Source organism: Thunnus maccoyii, chromosome 5 (assembly GCF_910596095.1).
Source record: "Thunnus maccoyii chromosome 5, fThuMac1.1, whole genome shotgun sequence".
In the NCBI taxonomy this organism is placed as follows: Eukaryota; Metazoa; Chordata; class Actinopteri; order Scombriformes; family Scombridae; genus Thunnus; species Thunnus maccoyii.
The window spans coordinates 24,168,971-24,188,594 of record NC_056537.1 but is presented as its reverse complement, the minus strand read 5'-3'; the positions used below and the strand labels follow the sequence as shown (position 1 = coordinate 24,188,594).

At 39.7% G+C, this 19,624-nt stretch overlaps 4 protein-coding genes across 8 annotated transcripts; 3 read left to right on the top strand and 1 right to left on the bottom strand.

Annotated features, from left to right (window-relative positions):
• The first annotated feature begins 157 nt into the window (after positions 1–157).
• Positions 158–3,925, top strand: LOC121896976 (G1/S-specific cyclin-D2-like). 3 transcript variants are annotated; one of them, XM_042411142.1, is made up of 6 exons: positions 158–393; positions 1,560–1,766; positions 1,980–2,075; positions 2,857–2,992; positions 3,063–3,132; positions 3,226–3,317. In XM_042411142.1, exons 1-5 carry the CDS (start codon positions 199–201, stop codon positions 3,092–3,094), a joined length of 666 nt encoding a protein of 221 aa, XP_042267076.1. In that variant the 5' UTR covers positions 158–198; the 3' UTR covers positions 3,095–3,132; positions 3,226–3,317. The 3 variants fall into 3 exon arrangements, with proteins under 3 accessions (XP_042267076.1, XP_042267074.1, XP_042267075.1); XM_042411140.1 differs by lacking the exon at positions 3,063–3,132 and having other exon boundaries at positions 3,226–3,925; XM_042411141.1 differs by lacking the exons at positions 1,980–2,075; positions 3,063–3,132 and having other exon boundaries at positions 3,226–3,925.
• A 1,026-nt stretch (positions 3,926–4,951) lies between these two features.
• On the top strand, positions 4,952–9,904 carry LOC121897653 (E3 ubiquitin-protein ligase TRIM47-like). Its single transcript, XM_042412300.1, has 6 exons — positions 4,952–5,684; positions 5,779–5,874; positions 7,997–8,242; positions 8,354–8,507; positions 8,615–8,674; positions 8,767–9,904. Exons 1-6 carry the CDS (start codon positions 5,130–5,132, stop codon positions 9,294–9,296), a joined length of 1,641 nt encoding a protein of 546 aa, XP_042268234.1. The 5' UTR covers positions 4,952–5,129; the 3' UTR covers positions 9,297–9,904.
• Positions 9,905–10,027: 123 nt separating this feature from the next.
• On the bottom strand, positions 10,028–16,408 carry slc15a5 (solute carrier family 15 member 5). 2 transcript variants are annotated; one of them, XM_042412504.1, is made up of 10 exons: positions 16,387–16,408; positions 14,322–14,926; positions 13,555–13,777; positions 12,024–12,193; positions 11,672–11,892; positions 11,403–11,589; positions 11,020–11,208; positions 10,700–10,831; positions 10,476–10,584; positions 10,028–10,169 (listed from the first exon to the last, which is right to left on the bottom strand). In XM_042412504.1, the coding sequence occupies exons 2-10, from the start codon at positions 14,671–14,673 to the stop codon at positions 10,028–10,030; spliced, it is 1,725 nt and encodes a 574-aa protein (XP_042268438.1). In that variant the 5' UTR covers positions 14,674–14,926; positions 16,387–16,408. The 2 variants fall into 2 exon arrangements, with proteins under 2 accessions (XP_042268438.1, XP_042268439.1); XM_042412505.1 differs by lacking the exon at positions 16,387–16,408 and having other exon boundaries at positions 14,322–14,934.
• A 529-nt stretch (positions 16,409–16,937) lies between these two features.
• ccdc34 (coiled-coil domain containing 34) lies at positions 16,938–19,546 on the top strand. 2 transcript variants are annotated; one of them, XM_042412206.1, is made up of 7 exons: positions 16,938–17,047; positions 17,349–17,630; positions 17,807–17,951; positions 18,129–18,236; positions 18,388–18,546; positions 18,643–18,772; positions 18,968–19,546. In XM_042412206.1, exons 1-7 carry the CDS (start codon positions 17,034–17,036, stop codon positions 19,168–19,170), a joined length of 1,041 nt encoding a protein of 346 aa, XP_042268140.1. In that variant the 5' UTR covers positions 16,938–17,033; the 3' UTR covers positions 19,171–19,546. The 2 variants fall into 2 exon arrangements, with proteins under 2 accessions (XP_042268140.1, XP_042268139.1); XM_042412205.1 differs by having other exon boundaries at positions 16,943–17,047; positions 17,346–17,630.
• Positions 19,547–19,624: the final 78 nt, after the last annotated feature.

Sequence of the window (19,624 nt, the reverse complement as noted above, 5' to 3'; positions counted from 1 at the left end):
ATGCAGGGCAGGCTTGAAATGCGCCTGATCTGGCCAGGTGGATGAAAGTAGAGGCGCGCTGTGGGAAGAGAGGAAGTTCTCAACGATGCCCCTTAAAGACTTCCCCATCCATCCTTTTGCATTTGTGCTCTGCGACACTGCTATCGCGTTTCCGAGAGAGAAATCCTACTTTTGTACTTAAGTAAAAGCACCAGCACCATGGAGCTGCTCTGCCTCGAAGTGGACATCATCATACGAGCTCGTCCCGATCCGAAACTCCTGTGCGATGACAGAGTCCAGCAGAGCTTGTTGACCATAGAAGAGAGGTTTCTACCCCAATATTCCTATTTCAAAGGTGTCCAGAAAGATATTCAGCCGTTTATGATGAGGATGGCCGCTACTTGGATGTTGGAGGTACACAGAAAGACCGAGTGCTGACAAGTCTTATTATTTCTGTGCTCGACTTTAAAGCCTCTTGATCTGTTTTATACTGTTTTACTGAGCGCTGTTTGCATTTTTCGGACAGTCGATAAGACCCATAGCTCTCATTTCCGACTGATTATTCCTTATATTAACCAAATGTGTCGTTTTCTGTCATTTCTTACCATTTCTAAAGTCCGGTCATGTAGACCGTGTTTATGATACTGCGAGCTTCGATATGTGGGACACCCGAGAATTTCTTTTATATGCCTCACATGTTGTCTTTACAAGCTGCATTTATTATTTTAGATAACGTTAATATTTCCATGCACACGTATGCACTCCCCAATGCAAGGCTGCCCTGTGTGTTTTATCGCCGTTGGTTTTACAGGAGCGCTTGTGCTTTGCCTCAGTCAAGAATTATGTTCGATTTTTTACACTCAGTCTAATATTTCTGATCAACATCTATCTGTAAACAATCTTGAGCTTTTTGGCTTTATTTTCATGTAAATATTGTCAGGTTCTGACCTACTGGAGATTTTTAATTAATTTTTGAAATAAATATATCGGGTCGGCGGTGACGCACACCAGACCTACCTCTTGCGACTTGCCTTTTATTTTGACATTTTTTTCATATTTACCGTGAATGGATTTGGATATGAATTGGCGGGTATGATGTGGAAAGCCCCCCTGAACACTAGGATGCAAAAAAAATCGGTCTAGACAATTTATTTATATTTTTAATTATTTTATGAAAATATGACGAATGAAAAAAGTATGTTTCCGCGTGCTGCGCGGGGTGGTTTTTTCGCCTGGCTGATTGTGACTTGATTCATTTCCCAGTGAATGAACTGCAGAAATGCGACTCTATTGACAGTATGTGTCTGAGACTTAATTCATCCTTTGTAAAATAATCTATTTCGAATTAATTTATGATGTCGCAACCGATTAGGGTGGGCGTAAATTTTTGGGTGGGGCCCCAACTATGTGTGTCATTGAATTTATATGCGCTCTTTATGTGATTAGTCTTTTGTTTCGTTATCACATGAAAGTTTTATATACATTTCAAGTGCTGGAAAATAGGTGAGGTCACTGCAGGGTGGGTTATACCGATTCCAAAAGCTGAACATTGCTGCATTGTCTGCTGTCTCTTTATTCAGGTTTGTGAAGCGCAGACGTGCGAGGAAGAAGTTTTTCCTTTGGCCATGAACTACTCAGACAGATTTTTAGCCGTCGTACCCATCAAAAAGTGTAACCTGCCGCTGCTGGGAGCAGTGTGCATGTTTCTTGAATCCAAGACTTGTCCATTAACCGCAGGGAAGCTTTGCATTCACACAGATAACTCCATCAGACCCAAAGAACTGCTGGTAAGCAACAGTTGGTTCATTTCACAAAATTCACACTGACACCTCTGAGGATTCATGCTGTCATCATCAGCTGGTTGAAGCCAAACATAGCTTCATGACATATTTTGGCTTTTTTTTTTTCTTTTTCTTTTTTTCATCATGTTTGCTTTTGTGTTTTTTTGTGTTGTTTTAAGGTATTGTTTGGCTCAACATATGTCCATTTTAATTATGCAGCTCAAAACATCACACACTAAACACCAGGGCAGTTCTGCTTTCACTCAAGCTGTTGTACCGTCTCCACTTTGGACTGCAGCGTCATCAAGGTCAAAGGTATTATTAGACAAGAAATAGATAGATAAATAAATAGGTACAGCCTAGCCAAGCATCGTAATGATAATTAGATAACCCCAGTTTTGATGTATGTTTTGTTTTGGAAAGACATCCTGGGTTGGTCACTATACTCTCTCACCAATTCAATTATTTTACATATATTAAATGGTGTGGCCACTAGATGTCACTGTAGCATTTGAGCATGTCAAATCAAAGAATCAATTAGGGAATAAGAGCGTTGACTCATCTTATGGTATTCATAGAGCATCACATAATCACTGTTTTAACTACAATGCTTAATAACATATCGGTGAGGTTGAAAAAAATTTCACTGGTGAGGTTTAATGCAGTAAACCTTGTACATTATAGGATATGCTATTTCAAAAAAAAAAAAAAAAAGCCTTTTAGATTACCCATTTCAATATGAAAACAAGAAAACAGTAATTTTCCATTTTAACACCTACAAAAACAAGCAGAACGGAATTCTGACTCGTTTTTCAATTTTTCCAAAAAATGAATGAACAGATGATACAAGAACCGTTTACAAATTTGCTGAACTGACATAACATCTGAAAACCTGAACTGAAAACATCTTCTGTCTAAAGCTCACTAATGAACGTTATATCATGTTTGTTTAATCCAAATAAAACCCTGAGTCTTAAGATGATCGGTTGTGGTTTCACAGGTTATGTTCTGGGCACAGTAACTTCCAGGAGTCTTGACATCACTGCTTATTTTTTGTTTCTGAATTGTAAAACTGTGCTTTGTTTGCCTTGTGCAGGGTTTCCAGGCCCTGGGTGACCTCCCTGTGTTCACAGATTTGCATAAAAGACTTGACACACTGTCAAAGTTTGTCACTGCACAGAAAGATAAACTGAAAGAAAAGGAATTGATTATTGATTTTGAGAAAAACTTGGGTAAGTGTGACTAGTTTCTATATTTTATGTTAAGTTTGGACAGGTCAGTTTATTTCCTGTTATTGTACAGACAGAGAGAGCACAATCAGAGTTTCTTCATGAAGAGGAAACACCATAAAGAAGATATCTTTTGAGCTCCTGTAAGCATGATGTAAATTAATTGTTCATAAATAACTGCACAAACATACACAAAAGCTTCACCAGCTGAATGAGTGTTTCATCTTTCCCTGCAGACTCCAAAGTTGAGGTGGATCCCAACACAGTTGCAGCATGTCTCTGCCTGTCTGATGGAAACAGAGAGATATCATGGAGCGGCAGTCACCAGGCTCATCCTGATCACACTGATCGATTCACCTATCCGCCCAGGCTCTGGGCAAAGTCAGCCTGACTGGCAGACACTACTGGGTAGTACTTAGAGAGGAGCTGGCAGTTACATGTTTCGTTTGGCAGCAAGTGCATTTAGTGCAGCTAAATGACTTAGCAGCAAGATGGATGGTGGAAAAAAATGGGAAGAGTGGAGCAGAGAGGGAAAGAGAGAAAAAAGAAAGGCGCTAGCTTGCAGGAGATGCAAAAAATGGGAATTGAAATGCTTGAAATGTGATATTTGCAATGTTACAGTGACCGTTTTCACAAAACAGCCAATAATAATAAAAGCATAAAATGAAAATAAATGTTATTGTTTATGTAGCCGACTGCTTTAACACTATTCTCAAATAAAGAGTCAAACTTTTTAATTTTTTACTTCGTAAACACATTATCCAGATGGGTTTTTTTAATGCACCACTGTACATAGTTTCCTTTTCTGTTTACTTTGTAATGCTGTAATATTGATCATTGGTGTACTGTAAATTGTGATTTAAGGTGTTGTTATTGTTTCTATACTTACCAACCAGTGACTTGATGTATTTCAATGATTAAATCTTTTAACTGAAATCACTATTGTTATCATCCCCTAAATAACGAACAGTCCGTTATCTGAAGTTTTTCAGTGACAACAGCTGCTGTGGCTGAAAATGATACTGATGAGCACAGTGACAGTGAATCAAAACAGTAAAATTGCAGGCTGGAAAACCAAAATAAATGAGCTGAAAGATGTTTAAACACCTAATTGAGCTCTACAAGGCATTGTATGAGGGGAAGTGGCTTGTCGTTACAAGTGACCACTTTCACATTAGACATAGTTAAGCCACTCATTTTGAATAAAAACATTTTGATTACAGCAGCTTGCATTGTGGAACTTTTACATATAAATGAATGTCCGTTACATTCAAGCCCTTGCCAAACGAGTTAAAACAATGCTGATTAAACCCATCACAGCCAGATAAATCTCTCTCTATTTCATACAGAGTTTTAAAATCTCATGTCTGGAGGGACATTCCCACACTGGCTGTTTTTTAATGCGCACCCAGAGACGGCTAACTCCAGGTTAGCCCTCTGCTAACTTAAAGGGGGTAAAATAATTGAATTGTGCGGCTCTTTGAGACTTTCCAAATGTTATCGGACCAAATGGATCAGATTCTGATAGTGAAACGAGTCATTTCGTGGGGGTTGTGTGACGCTCAAAACAATTTATCCACCGTTTTACAGCCATAACAGTAGCATCACATTAGGCTACAGCAGAGCCTGCGATGTAAGCATGTGTTGACAGTGTTTTTGTAAATACTTTCACTTCCAGAGGGGGGAGAGAAAAGTCCAGCTTTAAGTATTCTTTAAAGCAAGTATTCCAGTGTGTGAGTGAATAATCACAACTAAAGGTCCACCTTTTTCAGTGAATGACCGTGGAGAAAGGTTGCAATCTCTTTCCACACTTAGGTCACATGATGACACTTGAGCCAACCCTGTTCCCTAATAAAGACCATGAGGTGCAGTTGAAAGCTTAGAAATAGCAGAGTTATTATTTATATGTCAGACATACTGATAACAAACTAGAATGAATTTCCATGACTCAAATAGAACTTGAAGTTTCCACTTGCAGTCAATGTTTTACTGTGGTAACAGGGGTTTGTACTTTTTCACTGCCATTGAGACAGTTTTAGTTCAGTCAGTATCAGTGCCCTCCCACTGAGAACAGGCTGCCAACAAGACACTTCTCTTACTGTGAAAATGAAAGTAACCTCGTCAGTTTGAGCGGGAGAAAATGGATCATCAGGAGCTGTTTGACTGCCCGATCTGTTTACAGTTACTTGAGGATCCAGTGACAACCGCCTGTGGCCACAGTTTCTGTGTAAAATGTATCAATACTTTTTGGCATACAAATAACAGACGAGGAACCTACAGCTGCCCTCAGTGCAGACAGGCGTTTCGCCCCAGGCCTGTTCTGAAGAAGAACACACTGCTGGTTGTACTGTTGGAGGAGCACAAGAAGACAACCAGTGCTGCTGCTGGGGACACCTTTGCTTCACCTGGTGATGTGCAGTGTGATGCTTGTTCAGGGAGAAAACGAAAGGCTAGCATGCACTGTCTTGTGTGCTTGGCATCTTACTGTAAGACTCATCTGCAGCCTCACTTTGAAGTGCCACCACTAAAAAAGCACAGGCTGATTCAAGCCTCTAAAGGGATCAAAGAAAGCATCTGTGACCGTCATGGCAAACTTCTGGAGATCTACTGCTGCACTGATCAGCAGTGCATATGCCTCCTGTGTTTAACTAATGATCACAAAGGCCATGACACTGTGGCATATGAAGCAATGCAGGTAATTCAGTTTAGTTCTATGGTTAAATCATTTGTTGCCCGTCCTTTTACTGTTACTGAGGTTCTGAAAAGATCCTGGATTTTTGTTTCAACAGAGACAACTGGAGAGGTCTAAACAGGAAACTGCTGACAGAGTGGTGGATTCAGAGAAGAAAATGGCAGAGTTGAGGCGGGCTGCAGACGACACAAGAGTGAGTGTGATCCACAAACATTGATATCTTTTGTTGTCCTTTATTCATCTATATTATTTTTCAAAATGTGAATATAAGAGGATTAAAGTGCGTTATTTGAGTTAAGTGCTGCGCATGTAGACAAATATGTCCTAGAAAAGAGGACATAGAAGTGGCAATAAACTTTTTTCACTGTGGCAATGGATGTTTCCTGTTGGGAAATTCCACTTCTCCCTGCGGGTATAAACTGACTGATATCAGACTAAAACAATGCTGAAAACATTCAGGTCAGACACACTGAACAGAGGAGTTAAGAATGTTATGAATGATTCATGTTTCCTGTGATGGATGATGGTGATATCTCACCAGGGCAATTTTGTTATCTGTAGAAGTTATTTTTTTATACTACATAAATGGTAGAATATGTCTTTATTTGAAGGGAAGAAAACAAGTTTTGGTACTTGCAGACTATAGATACCAGCAGGAAGAATGTAAATGGTTCACAATCTTTTTGGTTTAGTGACCCCTGGAGGAATAGTTTGACGTTTTGGGAAATGCATGTATGTTAGATATGAAACTACACCTAGGAGATGGATAGCTTAGCTTAGCATAAAGAGTGGAAACAGGGGGAAACAGCTAGCCTGGCTCTTTCCAAAAATGAAAAAATCCACCTACCAGCACCTCTAAAGCTCACTAATCAATGTTATATCACGTTGTTGTTATATTTGTTTAATTCTAATAAAACCCAGAGATAAATTGTGGTTTCACAGGTTATGTTCTGGGCACAGTGACTTCCAGGAGTCTTGACATCACTGTGAGGTTGTCAGGCAACTAGTAGAAACTTACTTTGTAATGTAAACACTGTATTTTAAATGTTTACATCATAATTTTCCTGGCAAAATATAAAATTATTGCATCTGTGGTAACTTTCTAGAATTGTAAATCCTGTATGCAACATTTTGGTATCTGTTAAACCTTCATACTTACAAACCTGTCACCCAAACTAGCCTTCCTGGATTGATCATATGTCTCACTGACAGCAGTGGAAGAAGTATACAGATACTGTACTTAAGTAAAAGTACCAAGACAGCAATGTAAAAATACTCCATTACAAGTAAAAGTCTGGCATGAAAAATCCCACTTAAGTAAAAGTACATGAGTATTAACAGCTTAATTTACTAAAAGTACTTAAGTAAAAGTGTTCATTTTGCAGAAAATAGGGTTGTGACTGATGTATTAAATCAATTTAACGTCATTGTATAAGCAGCATGTTACTGTTGTAGCTGCTTGAGGTGGAGCTAGTTTGATACGTTATAAGGGTCATCAGATAAATCTGAGGGGTGCTGCAATACATCGGGTAGGAAAGAAGAAAAAACAAAGCTCTGCTACATAAATTTGGATAATTTGTTCAAAACTTTTCTTTAATCTATGCATTTTTGAGAGATATTGGAGATTTTAATCTCTTTCGCCTGCAAACACTTATTTGAATGCATGTGAGGGGAAATGTCTCTTTGGTCGAACTGCAAACTCTCAAATAAATGTAGTGGAGTAGAAAGTATAATATTTACAAGTACCTTAAAATTGTACTTAACACACAGCCACTAATGCTGCCCCTTGTGTGAACGGCCTACTAATCTAACTGCCTCTTCACTGTAGCTTTATATGTAGCGTACAGAGATTAAAGTGATGTCAATTTTGTCCTTTAACTCTAGGCAGGAAAGCGAATAAATATGTTTCCCCAAATGTCAAACTATGCCTTAAAAATTAAGCTGTACTTGCTACATCTTGTTGCATGTGTCTACAGGTTGAGAGCAGTTATACCAAAGAATGATTCCTCCTTCTTAGATTGTTTTACTTGAATGGTTTTTATAGGCATTAATACGTAAATAATTTACATACAAATCAATTTGAAAGCTTTAGAAAATAAATATTCTTTTGTCTGTCGGAAATATAACCACTGTCTCAATTTATGAATAAGATGACTTTCAAGTATTTGACATATCATGTATGTGTTTATGAATCCAGTTACCCGTGTTGCATTATATGGACAGAACTGTTAAATAACCTGGGACTATTGAAAATGTGCTGTAACTTAAAAATGTTATCAGGCATAAAAAGACAAATGATACATGTTCTCTACAAGAATGCTGCATTCAAGGTGTGCAATGACTTTGAGCGACTGTGTGAGGAACGCATCCGTCTATACATCCGCTCTGTGGAGAGGAAGTGCTCTGAGATGAGGGAGAGGGTTGGAGAAACAGAGAAATCTGGAGTGGATTGGACCAGCAGTTGCCTTGGACAACTGAGGCGACACGTGTCAGAGCTGAAGGGGAGAGAGGATAAACTCAACCAGCTCTCACTCACAGAGGATCCCGCAAAGTTTCTTGAGGTGATGACCATCATTGTGGCACAGTTTTAGAGTCTTTTGAAGTGTACTCCATTTTATGCTTAATTTTTGTCTCTGAATTGTAAAAATCTGTTCTTTGTTTGCCGTGTGCAGGGTTTCCAGGCCCTGGGTGACCTCCCTGTGTTCACAGACTCGCATGAAAGCCATGACATGCTGTCAAATTTTGTCACTGCACAGAAAAATAAACTGAAAGATATGTGCGACCAAATGAAAAATGAATTGTTTAGTCATTGTGAGGAAAACTTGGGTAAGTTTGACCAGTTTCTATATTTTAGAAGTTTGGACAGGTCAGTTTATTTCCTGTTATTGTACAGACAGAGTGAGAATGATCAGAGTTTTTTGTGTCCATCACAGTGTCAAATGAGCCCAGGCACCGTGCGGACACACCATCAAGAAGATATCTTTTGAGCTCCTGTAAGCATGATGTAAATTCAATTTTCATAAATAACTGCACAAACATAACAAAAGCTTCACCAGCTGAATGAGTGTTTCATCTTTCCCTGCAGATTCCAAAGTTGAGGTGGATCCCAACACAGTTGCAGCATGTCTCTGCCTGTCTGATGGAAACAGAGAGATATCATGGAGCGGCAATGACCAGGCTCATCCTGATCACACTGATCGATTCACCTACTATCACCAGGCTCTGGGCAAAGTCGGCCTGACTGGCAGACACTACTGGGAGGTGGAATGGGATGTTGGCCTCGTTGAGGTGGCTGTTGCATACAAAAACATTCAAAGAAAGGGTTCAGGGAAAGATTGCTCTTTTGGCCACAATAATCACTCCTGGAAATTAGTCTGCTTTCCATCTGGCTGTACGTTTTGGCACAATAATCTTCACATTGGCCAAATTCCTCCGGCTCGCTCCCGGAAAGTAGGAGTGCACCTTGATTATAAAGAAGGAATCCTGTGCTTCTACAGCATTTCTGGTCTTGGGGACTTGACACTGCTGCACAAGATCAAAAGCACATTCACTAAACCTCTCTATCCTGGGTTTTGTGTTGATTTAGGTTCAACGCTGAAAATATGCCGCATCTAAACCAGTACACTGTCATACATGTGAGCTGCAGGACTGGGTACATGTTTATGATAAAGAAAAAGAAGAGTATGGATGATTTGCATCCATACACAAAGTTTTGCACATGCATGTTTGAGTAAAGTGAAATTCATGTACTCATAGAGTTAATAATTCACAAGCAACAAATATGGGTCATTTCAGTGAAGGTCACATTTTTACTGATTGAGAAATTGTATAATGAATCAAAAAGTGAAGCCATGTGGAATTTCTTGCTTTATATTGTTTTTTTTCTCAGTATCAAAAGACAATGTTCAATTGTTGTTTTTTCTTTTTTTCAGCTCATCATAAATGTGTAATTTCCATATAGCAAGATTTACTTTGCAGAATCACTTTTCTTTAGCTTGATACATAGACTCAGATTAAAAAAACAAACAAGCAATGTTAATATGTCTTTATTGTGTATTTTATTCTTATGTGGTGTTATTTACATTTCTAAACATTAAAACATTTATTAAATGTACACATTTTGCTCTAATTAATCAAGTCACTATATACTTAGCCTATGTTGACACAAATAAAATGATATTTCTGTCAAAGTTGTGGTTATATAAACAAAATGTTTGATATGTGCACAAATTATTAAAAAAACATCAACAAAGAAACTGTACAGTCTATGTATTTCATTAATATAACTTTGACATAGCAACATGCAGCGCCAGCGCCACAGAGTGTAGAGATCATAATGAAGTTGGTCATAAAATAGATTCAATGGAGTTGTTTGTGTAGGAGCGATCCACAGTATCATAGAACCGCAGACATGCCTTGTATCGCAGCAGCTTCTCAGTTAGAGGGCTGGTGGTCAGTGCTTTGCCCTGCACACTCAGGTCCATGTACCTGGACGATATAGATAACAAGAAAACATACTTACAGCCATGCTACACAAGTTCTTAAAGCAATAGAGTTCATGTTTGTCAAAAAATCACAGTGTGACTATTTACTGCAGTTTCTTCAGCACAATATTTTTGACCACACATGTGCCTGCTGTAATCTGCCTTGCTCTTCCACAGAATGTCCTAACCAATTGTTGAAAATATGCAAGCAACTAACGGACTGTAATGGACCTGCACATGGGTCACTCACTGTAATTCAAACACAATGACATTCCCCTTATTGCCCCAGTAGTAAGAGGTAATAATGTACCTGTAAGATATACTCCAAAACACAAAGGTATTTATAGCCATCAGTGTGGCCAGGAGGAAGAAGAATCGCTCCAGATTCCCATCATGCAATATGCTTGGGTAGAAGTTACCTGTAATTGAGTATCAATATGGTCACATTATTGTTGATGGTATCGTTCCAATGAAAGAGTGTTTTTTCAATCACAATCCACTGTCACACTCATTTGTTTATGAATGTGTTTTTACCTCCTGATGTAAAGTACACCAGCTGAATGATGAAGGCTCCTAGAAAGCAGCCGCCTCCGTAGGACAGAGTGAGGAAGTGCAGGGAGATTCCTCTGATGTGGCTCGGGGTCAGCTGGAAAGATATGAGGGAGCCTACCATGGAAGAAGAAAAAGCAGAAACGTTGATTATTTCTGGCTTACAAGGTAATTTTTCATCTTAGCCATGTGTCAATTGGTTTGTATATAATTTGACAAATTCAAGTTGTTTGGGAATAACCCAGATGCCTAGATGTCTTTTGCAAATCATCAAATTGGTGCTTACTGGACTACCTCTCACTCACATGCAGGGGTCACGAGTGCCTCGGCGAGACCCAGGAGGATGTACTGGGGAGCCAGCTGGAAACACGGCATGGAGGACACTTGCAGAACCTTCCCAGAGAGAGTCTGCTCCACCAGCGGGTAAGCCTTCCTTTGCAGCTCAGTTAAACCCGCCACCAGGACCGACAGAGCTGCACATGCATGGCCCAGAGCTGTAAGGGGAGGATAGACAGGGTGGGGTAATGTGAGAGGGGGCTACAGAATGGGGGGTTGTGAGAAAATATTGACCGGAGGGAAGAGGGAGGACAAGAGAGGTGCAAGAGTGAGAAAGACATAGGGATATTTAGGTGAAGACATTGAAATGATGTGTGCATTACTGGTGATGTGTGCGAATGGAAATACTCACTAATGACTTTTACGGGTGCCAGAGGAGATTTCTCCTTGGAGAGATAGCAGGTCGTCACACACTCGATCAGCGGGGCCAACAGTAGCAGAGGCAGGATGCTGATTACATTCATGGCAGCAATCGGCAACAGGAAGTCGTGCAGGTGAAGGTTTGAGTTCATTGTCTGTATGTAGTAACCTGAAGGAATCTGTAGGAAACATATAAAATATTGAGGATGATCTTCTTTCATTCTTTTGCAATCAAGATTTATTATATTCCCAGTGACATGCCTGTGTGATGCAGGCTCTGTACAGCAGCTGAAGCCCATAAAGAGGGAAGAGCTTGGCCAGGACTTTGACGTTCTCTACATGTGTCTCGCTGTAACGACCGCCATTGTTCTCCTTGGCCCGGTCCAGCCAAGATGCCACATCTCCACTCAGGTGGCGATAGTGAAGGCAGCACATCTTGAAGGAGTTTAGGAAAACTCCCAGCGTGGTCAGTAAGGATCCCCCTGTGATGAAAACAAGAAGGAGAAGTCTTTATTTGGTGTGTATACAGTATATTTGCAAGTACAAACAGGTACTGCACTATACAAGCATTTATACCTGTTTCTGTGGGTCTCTTTTTTCCTATGTTTGTTACCTTTCTTTGGTTTGTAGGTGAGTTTGTTGCGCATCATGTGTATGGCAATGAGTGCCAGCAGCACGGAGGTGAAGGGGATGAGGAAACCCAGATTTTTGGCCACAGACTGCTGGATGTAAGCAATACCCAGAAACACCACAGTGGAATTCAGGTTGACCAACCAGTAGAACCTAAACATAATGAAAACAACAAAGTCATCAAATATAAGGTATTTCATGGTAACATGATCCAGCTGATTTTAGATGTCATTAGCTAACTTAAAGGTTAAAAGAAAAAGAAAGCCGCAGGGCATAAGAAAGGTAATATTAGTTTATTAGTCAGTCTCAGATGTTGGTCTGTCCAACAACCACTGGCCTGATTTTCATCACATTTGGTATGGCTATTCAGCAGTTTTGCCAGCCTTGGGTCAAAATTTCACCCTTAACTGGTCAAGTACAAGTTATTTGGAAAACTAATGGCCATATTTCCATTAGATTTACCTATGGATATACAGACAAGTGACAAATTAAAGGAAAAACCAGTACAGGTCTGAATGCTTGACCCCTACAGTGAGGGGATCTGGTGGCTCTGCTATGCTTTGGGGGGCATTTTGCTGGTATGGTTTGGATCCACTTGTCCCCTTAGAGGGAAGGGTCACTGCAAATCAGTACAAAGTTGTTCTGAGTGATCACCTTTATCCTATGACGAAAACATTTCTATCCTGATGGGATTGGTCTCTTCCAGGATGACAATGCCCCCATCCATAGGGCACGAGGGGTCACTGAATGGTTTGATGAGTATGAAAATGATGTGGATCATATGCTATGGCCTTCACAGTCACCAGATCTCAACCCAATTGAACACCAATTGGAGATTTTGGACTCTCCACCACCATCATCAAAACACCAAATGAGGGAATATCTTTTTGAAGAATGGTGTTCATCCCTCCAGAAGAGTTCATAGACTTGTAGAATCAGTGCCAAGGTTGAGGAACACCATTCTTCAAAAAGATACCATGCCAGCAAAATGCCCCCCACAGCATAACAGAGCCACCAGATCCCCTAACTGTAGGGGTCAAGCACTCAGGCCTGTACCAGTTTTTCCTTTAATTTGTCACCTGTCTGTATGTGGCATGGATAGGAGTGACCAAGAATTTCCAGTCATACGTAAGGGACATTAAACACTATTGAGCAGATCGTTCTGACATTTCCTGCACACAACAGTTCATTGTCCTCAGAGGATGAACTGTTCAGTGTTGAAAACTCCACAGACTTCCCAAAAAACTTATTATCAAAAAAAGCTGATTCATGCTCCTAACGTGATGATACATTCTAATGGTTCATGGCCTTAACTCTACTCCAACCTCTAGCCCTGCTAGTGGGGGATCACAGTTGTAGTCTTCTTTTTCAAAAAAAATAGCACCATGAAGAATTGCTGAACTGTAAAGGACTGCCATGGAAGACTTTTCAAAATGATGATGAAACTTTAAATCGTCAAATGTGATTATTCGCTAACTAACTGAATGACTGTATCCAAAGGCAACACCACCCACCAGTTGAAGAAGGACAGGAGCTGGTGCTGGTTGTAGCCCTGCAGGCTATACGCTCCCATGGGACAGAGGATGGCCCGGATGCCACCGATGCCCAGCGCAGCAGCCAGGAGGCCAATGTAGAACAGGATCTGCTGCTCCCGAGGTTCCAACTGGTGGGTCATGTGGTGAGTGTCAATGTAGAAATCTTCAAAGGGGAAAGCCACCACAGGCAGCATGGCTGTGCCTTGAAAGTACAATAACAGGTGAAAGTCATTGCATCTGGTTGCAGCAAGATTTCAAACACGAGTGTGACTTTACAGGAGCAGATGACTAAGCACCTAAATAAATGACTAACCCTCTAGAAATGAGCTCACACTGAGGTTAAATTTGATTAGCAGTGAGCAAGATTTGATAAGAGGTGAAACTGGAAGCCACAATGCCAGCATTCAATGATTTATAATACTAATGTGTCAGAGGATTTTGCATCTTCCATGTTGATTTTTACCACACTCAGATATCTTCTTGTTTTTTAAACGTGCAGATTTTACCCACAGCATTTTAAAATGAATAAAGCTACACCTAGAACAATTCAACTACTGTTATCTCTTGGTTTTTGGAAATGTGAAGTAATAGAAAATGTAAATTTATCACTACAGAAAACAGAGAAAAGATATTGCCTCTATATTTCTTTGACAAAAGTCAAAACAGCATTCAGTTTATCACAGCTGGCCTCTCGGTCATTAAGCTTTGTTCTAAACATAAACATACTGTCCAAGATTGGGTCTTACCAAAGAAATGAAGGAAAGCACACACATAGAGCACCTTGGTCCTTCCTAAGCAGGTTTCTGCAAACCACCCAACCAGCACAGGGGTCAGGGTGCTGGCTCCTATAAAGCATAGGTTGACTGTCGCAGCCAGGTAGTTATTGTAGCCCAGCTTCACAGTGCAGAAGAGAATCGTGTTACATACAATGCCAAAGAAGGTGAATCTCTCACACAGTTCCACCAGCAGCACACAGATGATAACTTGGAGCTTCTTGCGGGACTTTTGTGCTGGTCCCTGGTCTGAATGAGGGATCTGGGAGAGCCGGCGAAGATGTTTTCTGCCCTCGGGCATTCTCTGTAGGTCTCCTGCCACCATTCCACCTGGCCAGCAAGCTGGCTGTTGGGCTCCTTGGTTGGCTGGATGCAGTCAACGCAGGGCTCTGACTGGTAAACCTTGCTCTTCGAGGATCAGACCAGCAGAGGCTACGGCTGGAATCCCACACTTTGGTGTGACTCTGGATCTGGGCTGGACAGGATCAGACACGCCTATGTGCATTCTGCACGTGCTGGTGGGTGATTATACTCCTGTGTCATCATCTTACTCAGAACTGTGGACACCCTACAGGGATCTGACACATTATGCAAAATTATATCCCAGGAGGAGTGATGGATAGAAGATATTTAGAGAGCATCCCAGAAATATTTATATAATTACCCACAAGATCTTTTTTTTTTCATTAATGACCTATACAGAGTTACTGTATTCTAGCTGTACAATGTTGGTACTTGATTTTAAATTTTGACTTTAAAAAAATGTGTTAAACTCACAGTAATTGTCTGCAATGTACATAATCACAGATGAAATTATAATCTAGTTTATAACTCAAGAACACACAGTGCTGTCTAAGCAGTGGGCTTCAACATTAAACTTCATAAAACAACAAAAAATTAATTTAGTGCTGCAGGCAATTACAAACACTCACAAAATACCACAGTGCTTTGTGAAAGCAGCCCTTCAGTGTACAAGGTAATTTTTGCACGCTTGTGGTAATTAGACTGATAATGTTAAGTGTGAGTGAGACAGAGCAGGTTAACATCAACAGGGTCAGAGCTGCAAGACAACAACTGGACCTTATTACAATATTCAGTAAACTAATTGTCTGACGCACAATCAGAAAGCACAGCCCAGGCCAGTACTCAACAGAATAACAGGACACTCTAATAACTGTTCAAAACACCATAAATCATAACCTAACAGTTATAAAACATTATATATCACCTTAATTGATACCAAATCAGTGGCACCTCTCTTTAACTGCAGTAGTCTCAGTAGTTTTACAATTAGAAATAAACACGCTGTTCTCCTCCAATACCTCTATTATCTTTATTTATTTATTTTTTTTTACAGCCAAGTAGGAATAGAGATATCAGGGGTCTTGCTTATGAATTGTAACAAAATTGTTTTCTGTAGGCCTATTTTTCTGGAATTTTTTCAGATGTTTAAAAAGTGTATATTTGAGTAGAAAGTAAATGAAAGTATCTCTCATTAGAGGTAAACTTGTAATCAAGCTGATAATGGAAGATTAAAGAGAGCTTTATGATAATTCTCCAACAAGGAAATTTCAGTTGCATCTACAATTAGTCATTTTTGACATATAAAAATGACCCTATGAAAGAACCAAATATCCAAAAAAACAAACAAAAAAACACAGTAGAGAAGTGCCAAATAACATACAATCTACAATAACAAAATAGGGCCTATAATACATAATAAGAAAAACAGCCATTGAGGTCTATAAAATTATTAAAAGCAATTTTTACAGTTTGGCATAAATAAAATGTAAATTTCAATACTGTTGTAGGTGATATAATGAGTGATATTGACATCATTACAGTAAAATAGAAGTGGAAGTGCGGGATAATATATAAAAAATGCACGTCGTCTTTTGTCATATTAGTTTTGCCATTTTCTGACATCCCATACTGCTTTAAAGATCCCCTCCAGACATGTATTAAGACATAAGAATACTCTGCTTGGAACAATATTGTGTATCTGATTTGGTTTTTCAACAAAAAAAAGTATAATTACCTCATTAAAATCCTTAAAATGGCATCTACTCCTTCTCCCTCATTAAATATTCCAGAATCTATTAATATGCAAATATATTTAATTTAAGTTAAAGTACTTTTCACAAGATGTCTCCTCCTTCACTGTAAAGTCCATTCTCAGTATTTGTCCAATGGAGGCTTCAAGTTTCCACATCACACTTATATTGTATTGTAAGTTGAATATTGGACCAGGATTGGCTCCAAATTAGTTGTGATTTCACAAATCATGCTCGTAGACCCACCCCTTAAAATCTGATTTTGAGTGAGCTCAGAGAAACTTTCCACTTTCAGCAGATGAAAGAACAGTCTCTGTCAAACTCTGCACATACATCATTCTGTACAGTGAAGCTCAAACATTCAACTGTAGGAACAAGAACAAAAACAGGGGACTTTAAAGTATGCTTTAAAAATGCAACTGACACAGACAAGAAAACTAGTTTGTTGTAGACGACCTGGAGAAACGTTCACTCTCTCTCTATCTGGTTGCAAAATAACAACAAATCCTGAAGCGTCAGGCGTCACCATGGTTACGGAAGCGGCGTCCGGTGGGTTAAGCGTGGGGGCGTGGTGTATCATGGGAAAAAAGTTGTTTGTAAATCAGTTCAAGCGTTGTAGAAGAGACGAACAATGGAGACAAAACGGTAATAAAACACTTATTCAAAACAAGCTGGAGCACTGCACACTTACACAATGGCGTTAGCAAACAGGTAGCATTAACCGCTCGGTAGCACGATAGAAAATAGGCATTTTAACGCCAAGTTAGCTGAATAGCTGTTAGTAGTTAGCTCTCAATGCTAACGTTAGCCAAACTTAGCTAGCAGTGAAACGAATCCGTTGTGCCTCACTGAAAATGTTCTTTGACACTAGTTAACAAACAAAACACCAACACGAGTAACGTGTTGAAAACATTTACATGTTTCAACTCTGTGTTTTCCGCAGCAGAGATCGGTTCGTAATGTCGGGAGGGAGGATGCCGACCTCTCCTGCTTCTGCCTCCAAGGGCTTCAGCTCGACTCCTGTGAAGTCTAGTCGAGGAAAAGACCTCCACATATCCAACGGCATGGACGACGGCGTCCTATCCGAGGACGACGACACTTTCTCCCTGCTTTCTCCAATCTACCATGACAGTTTTGACAGTGATGAAGACCCGGAGCTCAGTCCAGCTCAGCAGACCTCACCACACAGGCAGAGCAAAACCTCAAGACTCAGCGTTTCACCGGACAGGTACTGCTCAGTCTGAAAAGCCAGAGATAATTTCTGTCCTAAAACTATAGACTGCATGATTCAGACAAAGATTATAGACTGCATGATTCAGATAAAGACTATATATAGACTGCATGGTTCTGACAACATGTAAATATAGAGTATGTGTAATTTTTAGATCTGTTTTTGTTTTCTAGATGTGAGCTACCAAGAACACCCTCAGAGCAGATGTTGAGTGCAGCTGTGAAGCCTGCAATCTCACCTACTCTCAGTGCATGGGAAATGTGGCTCGTGAACAAAGCCAAAGAGGACCGTTTCAAATTGGAAAAGAAATCAGAGGAGGCAAGCTGCTGTTATCATTTCTATCACTGTAAAACTACAGTATTTGTTATTTTCCTCCTTGTTTCTGTGCGTACCAGTAAGGCCAATAGTTTTATTCTTGCTCCTAAACATTCTTTCTTGTCACACATACATCCAGATTGAATCTCTAACTAATATGTTTTATATCTGGTGGATAAGGAGCGCGTACTCAAGGAAAAAAAACAACAAGAAGAAAGAGAGAAGGAACAGAAGAAGATTGTCATGGACAAAAAGATCCAAGAGTGGCTAAAGATGAAAAGACAACAGGTAGAAAACTGCTTTTTTAAACTTAGTAAAAACAAACAAAGCATCAGAGTAGATTGACTGGAATTTGTCATAATTATGTGCAATTATACAGTAACGCTGCAGTTATCTCCTGTTGTCATTCCTGTGATGTGTTTTGTTCCTATAATCCAAGGAGAAACAGGAACAACTTCTAAAACTGAGCAAAGAGGAAGCGAAGATACAGAGGCAGCAGGAAAAACAGAAGGAGATTGAACAGAAAGCTCAGCAGAAGTACAAAGACTGGCTGCAGAAGAAGAACCAAGAAAAAATAGAAAAAGAAAAGAAGGACAAAGTAATGTTTACAGTTACAGTTATTTTGCTTCTTATGGAAAGATTCTAGTATTAAATATCAGTATTGATTATGAGAGATCTTGTTATTTTTTGACAGGAGGAAGCAGCCCTGAAGGCAGAGCAGGAGAGAGAGCGCCACCAGAGGGCAGAGGAGAAGTTTAAGGAATGGCTGGCAAGAGCCAATGAAAAAAGCAGAGCAAATCCCAAATCACCTTGTTACCCAAAGAGTAAGGTCATTTAACTTGTCTGGGAATTGTTAACTGTGCTTTATAATTTTTGGATTAACCATAGAACTGATAACATTATGTCTGGTGTTTCATGTTATACAAGAAAAGTGGTAAAATAAATGTTTTTTTTCATTTACAGCTGCTTCAGATGTGATTGTTGTTTTATTTGCCTTGTATTGGTTTAATATCCTCTAGGTCCCTATGACAAATCCTACCCATCACCCAGCTTCTACAACCCGATCCCATGGAAACCGATTCCCGTCCCTCCTCCAGAAACATCACCGAATAAGACAACTGACAAGAAACATCCAAAACAGAGAAAAAAACAACAAAGCTCCAGCACTGCTTTTAGACTGAGAAACACTGTGAATGCTGCACGGTCGCTGCAGAGGAGATGACACAAAAAAGGAAAGACTTGATAGACTGTGATACCGTAGCTTAGTAACGGCTCAAATGTGAATCCATCCTGACTCATCTACACCACCTCAGCTCCTGAACTCGGCTGAATCACAGAAGCATTCATTTTTACATTTGGTTTGTACACTGGAGCAACGATGTTTTAGCTCAATTTTGATGTCTGAATGTTTAGGTTTTAAAATGTTTACATGATTGATGTGTGTCTAATTAGTTCTGATCATTTTGTTTCCATAACATAACAATATGTAGCATAGATGTTTTTTCAAGGCTATACATCTAAAAGGGTGGGTCCTTTATTTTCTATTATGTAAATTGAATCATTATTATTGTTATAAATACAGTATAACCAGTTCTTTTTTTGCTCTTATCTGTGTCTTATTTGTCACTTCAGTAAGTGGTGGACAAAACCACAAAATAAGGCACAACCACACAACA